The sequence below is a fragment of the Rhipicephalus sanguineus genome, chromosome 7, assembly GCF_013339695.2.
Source record: "Rhipicephalus sanguineus isolate Rsan-2018 chromosome 7, BIME_Rsan_1.4, whole genome shotgun sequence".
In the NCBI taxonomy this organism is placed as follows: domain Eukaryota; kingdom Metazoa; phylum Arthropoda; class Arachnida; order Ixodida; family Ixodidae; genus Rhipicephalus; species Rhipicephalus sanguineus.
Window position 1 is genome coordinate 127,800,150 of NC_051182.1, and position 4,552 is coordinate 127,804,701.

The 4,552-nt window shown below is 46.5% G+C and overlaps 1 protein-coding gene across 1 annotated transcript; it reads left to right on the top strand.

Annotated features, from left to right (window-relative positions):
• The first annotated feature begins 263 nt into the window (after positions 1 to 263).
• On the top strand, positions 264 to 3,914 carry LOC119399002 (uncharacterized). Its single transcript, XM_037665817.1, has 4 exons — positions 264 to 270; positions 507 to 544; positions 2,189 to 2,424; positions 3,615 to 3,914. Exons 1-4 carry the CDS (start codon positions 264 to 266, stop codon positions 3,718 to 3,720), a joined length of 387 nt encoding a protein of 128 aa, XP_037521745.1. The 3' UTR covers positions 3,721 to 3,914.
• The last annotated feature ends 638 nt before the right edge of the window (positions 3,915 to 4,552 follow it).

The window sequence follows — 4,552 nt, forward strand, 5'->3', positions numbered from 1 at the left end:
CTTGAGGTGACGTGTAGTATGACTGAGAGTCACAGAAAACTCGCCGCTATGGAACTCGTGGGAACAGGCAGCACCAGACATTTTGCCGACTATGATGAATAAAAGGGGAAATAAGTAGAACAACGCTTATAACATTAGGATAACTCGTTGTGTAATGAACACTTAACAGCTAATGGTGTTTCCTCTTTTTCATGTATGAAAATACGTCTAACGCGATATGTCACTGAGCAAACGTATCGAGAAAAGGGCCTTGTCAAGGTGCCATGGAGAGTGCGCGGACTTTAAGCTTGAAGAGCAGTTCAATAATAAACATATAACTGATTGTTTGATCAACTAGCATTAGCAAGGCTTCACAGAGAGAGAGTTTGAGCCTTATAGAAAAATGTTACCGCACGTGTAGCTGTCATTAAAATTCCCGTAACATGATTCTAAAGAGTTTCACCACGTGCTCCGTGTTTACGGCAAGCCGTTCACGATCATCTTCTTCTTCTGTTCCTTTCTTGCAGTCTTGAAAGAGAAGAAAGCTGAACTCGACTCTGAACAGGTATTTTTGCTTCTGGTCTATTAAATGTTTTCTTTGTATATGTATCTTCAGAGTTACACTTAAAAGACTGAAATGAAGTTAATCCAGATGGAAGCTTCCGTTACCGTTCTGTACGCGTACTAGCCTGGCCATATTTTCTCGGTCAGAGGTGCGGTCTCGAACGAAAGTTGTAGCCCTTGTAGCGTACAACACCCTTTGGTCGGGGTGTTTCTGCGGCACCCTAGAGGTTGTTTAGACGACTACCCCTGTTGTAGGGTGTGCCGACGAGTAGGCTTTCCAAGACGCGCCCACTATGCACCCTTTGAAGGTTGCCTCTGCAACAATATATTGGGAACCTTTCGGGAGCGAAAATCACACGGTTATTTATACGATCACCTAAGATGACTTGAAAAGCAATCTTTTACTTCTCAATAGATTGTATTAATATCCACGCCCTCCCCCTTAAAGCACATCCCTTGCTTTCTGCATCCCGAGTGCTGTTCCGCTGCCTCCTGGATCGGCCCACCTCTGACCATGCGAAGTCATTTGATGGCGTTATCGTGTTATGTCATAATAGCGCCATAAGGACGTCACAAATTTTGATGATTTGTGACGTCACGAGAACTCGACAGATGACGTCATATCAGAACACATGAATTTTGCATCGTTGGTGATGACGCCGAAGCCACTGCGGAAGATGGTCACTTTTCCGCGTTGGATGAGGAATGTTAGGCTTTCGCCCTAAAAGTAGTGTTTTTTTTTTTTTGCTCAGAAAGCTGTGGCACCGTTTGGGGCGTCTTTATTTCCTCACGTTAACTACCACTAATCTACCTTGCGTGCCGTTCCTTGCTCAAACGCCGCGAACACGGTACTTTCAAGTAGCGAAAGGCGTGCGCGCCATCAGCCTCACATAGCACTGTCGATTCACTCTAAGAAAAACAAAAAAGTGCCCTTTGACTCTTTTTATGAGCCCTGACTAGCGAAGTATATGATTTCACTTGTCTCTTTAAAGAGACAAGGTAAGTGTCCTTAGAGGTCATTACACTCTCTCAGGAGAGTCGTGGCGACCAAAAGGGAGTCAATTGTGTCTCTTTAAGGAGAGTCATATACTGCGGAAAGTCGGGACTCACCGAAAAGAGTAACAGATGCGCCTTTTTTTTAAGAGTGTAGGCAAGCGGCGAGCGTCGAAGTTTCGAAGAAAGGAAACGCGAGCAAGCCAGAGGGCGATAATTAAAGAGAAATCCTTAGATGCCTAACAAAGCGCGAAAATTTACCGGTGTCCCGCGTCGGTGGCGTCAACACGAGTGATGCAAGAAATCACCATCACGCGATGACGTCACCGATCACCAAAATTGTGTGGCATCTTCATGACGTCACTACGACGTCGCATGATGTCGTAATCACCTGACGACATCGCGTAGTTGATAGTATGCCGATCACGGAGGCAGTGCGAAACCGCGTTAGGTGCGGAAAGCTTTCGGTGAGTGGCGGGGCAGGGTCAATACATCGATTGAGAAGAAAAAGAAGATGGCTTTAGCCTTCGAGTCGTCCCATGGGAATGCATAGGGGACCCTGTGAATTTTGTTTTGGGACCAGAAAACTCCCATAACGGTGCAGCTGTCTTTAAAGTGTGGTCTACAGTTTACACGGTGACGTCGATCGCAGTACGGCGGCGTTCTGTTCAGCCTGGTCAAGCGCAACGCCATCGTCGTCCTCATCATGCTGCTGTCCTTCGTCCTGTGCGTGGCGCTGCCGCTGGTGGCGGTGGCGTTCATAGCCTTCCATCGCATGTGTTCCTGCTGCAAATCTTGGGCAATGACCGAGCACAGCGAGACGGTGCCGGAAATGAGATCGCGCAAGAAATGGACCGACGCCTTCTACGTGCTCACAGTGCTCATGTCGTGAGTTCTAATCACATGATGCGTCTGTAGCTTCTGTAACCTCGAATGAAGGCTTCGACTGTTCAAGCTGACTTTAGACGCAGTCGTATGAAGTGAACGGATAATCAATCTAGACCCGCCGCGGCGGCGTAGTGGTTATGATGCTTGAGTGCTGACCCCGAAGGTCGAGGGATCGAATCCCGGCCGCAGTGGCTGCTATTCAATGGAAGCAAAATGCTAGAGACCTGTGTGATTAGATTTAGGTGCACGCTAAGGAACCCCAGGTGGTCGATATTTCCAGAGCCCTCCACTACGGCGTTCCTCACAATGATATCGTGCTTTTGATACCTATAACCCCTGGTATTATTATTAGTAGAATTGTTAGTATTTAATAATAATGTAGTAATGAATGTAAGGGAAGCAGGAAAGGTGTCATTTGCGATTTTAGTTCGTGTCTCGCAATTACTAGTTAATGCTAAATGAAGGTGGAGGAGAGAAAAAAGCAAGTGACCGTGGGTGGAGATCGAACCCACAACCTTTGCATTACGCGTGCGATGCACTATTAGTTGCGCGAAGGCGGCGGCCGACCACTATCGACTTTCTTCAGTATTTCTGTAAGGGGAACTCTGGGAGTGTTACCCAACGCCACTGGTCGCCGCGGCGTAACGTGAAGGTTGTGGGTTCGGTTCCCAGCGGCGCAAAGTTGTTTTGTCGTGCACTTTGATTTTCGTTATCTCATAATTGCTATACTTCCATTAAAATTTCAAATAGTGTCCCATGTTTTCCTTCGCTACTTTATCCGTTGGCTTCATATGTATGTGTCTATAGCAGACCAGGCTCCTCAATCTATTATAGTTCAAAGCCAGGCAGGCAAACGCAGCTCAGGAACGTGCCACCACCAAACAACACTGGCAGCAAAATAGATGAAGGGCTAGCTCTAGTGCGACAGTAAGCTTAGTTCCTTCTGTATAAGTAAGATGGTGTGCTGATACAATATCCTCTTAGATTCCTCTTTGCTTAATTATCATCTGTGCTTTTTCTCCTGTCTGGTTCAAATCCTAAAGGATAGTGTACATCAACACCTTAGTCTCTTTGATGACTTAACAAGTTGTGATTACGGTGGTGGGAACTGGATTTTCACGACGACGAACGGATCACCAAGCCTCGACGGAACATAGGGCGGTGATATTCGGGATTTGTTGTCTGTGCAGGGTCATGACCCTTGGCGCTCTGGTAACCTGTAGCCACTCCTCAAGGGCGTCCAATGGTATCGTGCATCAGTCGCACTTCCTGAGCTCGGCTCTCCAACACTCGTAGACAGACTATTCAAGGTTCGTCCATCCCTGAGACTGCGGGCAATTGAAGTGAATTCCCGATCGTTACGAAAAGCCCCTTTGAAAAGAGAGCTTTTAACAGAGTTGACCTCCTGTCAATACGACCATTGCGGGACCACCAGATATTGGTCCACTTATCCGGGAGGTCGATTCAACGAACGATGTAAAAATGAACGAAGTTAGAATGGTTGCTTTTCTTGAAGTCTGCGATGTGGCTTTTAACTAGGCCATTTGTAAGTCCGCGAACGGGTACCTGCACAGCAGAAGATTATCGAGAATGGCCTTTGCCTCCAAATTTTTAGAAAAGCGACCGTGGCCACCCGGACTGTGCTAAAACGGTTAACTGGGCGAACCGGTTAACGTGACTGTGACGCTTAGAGTAATAAGAAATATGAACATATTGCAAGTCCGCGAACAGTTGGCTAGTCAACAATTACCTACTCAACAGAATAACACCTAGCAGTGATGTGCCAAAAAAATTGGGCTAACCCCACTATCCATCACTGTACCACGAAACATCAAGTTATCACAGCCCAGGTATATGTCATAAAAATAAAAATTAAAAACTTGCCCTCGGGTAAACACGTATGTGCCACATCAATTGGACAAACCCCATTACTCACCACTAGTCCACTATAGAATGTCGATAAATGGAGAATACAGCTAAAAGACGCACACTACTCGGATAGCTCACCGAGATCATGCAGGAAACGCCAAGCACATGCCGGAAAACAGACTATGCACGTCGCGGCAAAAAGACGCATCCCGCTCAAATGAAAAACTTTAGCATATACGCTACATTAAAGGGGCACTTA

What these genes read in the sequence shown, in the direction of transcription:
- LOC119399002 (XM_037665817.1), top strand. An exon ending in CTGAACTCGACTCTGAACAG is followed by an intron (nt 545 to 2,188) that starts GTATTTTTGCTT and finishes CGTCGATCGCAG; the next exon opens with TACGGCGGCGTTCTGTTCAG. An exon ending in GTGCTCACAGTGCTCATGTC is followed by an intron (nt 2,425 to 3,614) that starts GTGAGTTCTAAT and finishes TTGTCTGTGCAG; the next exon opens with GGTCATGACCCTTGGCGCTC.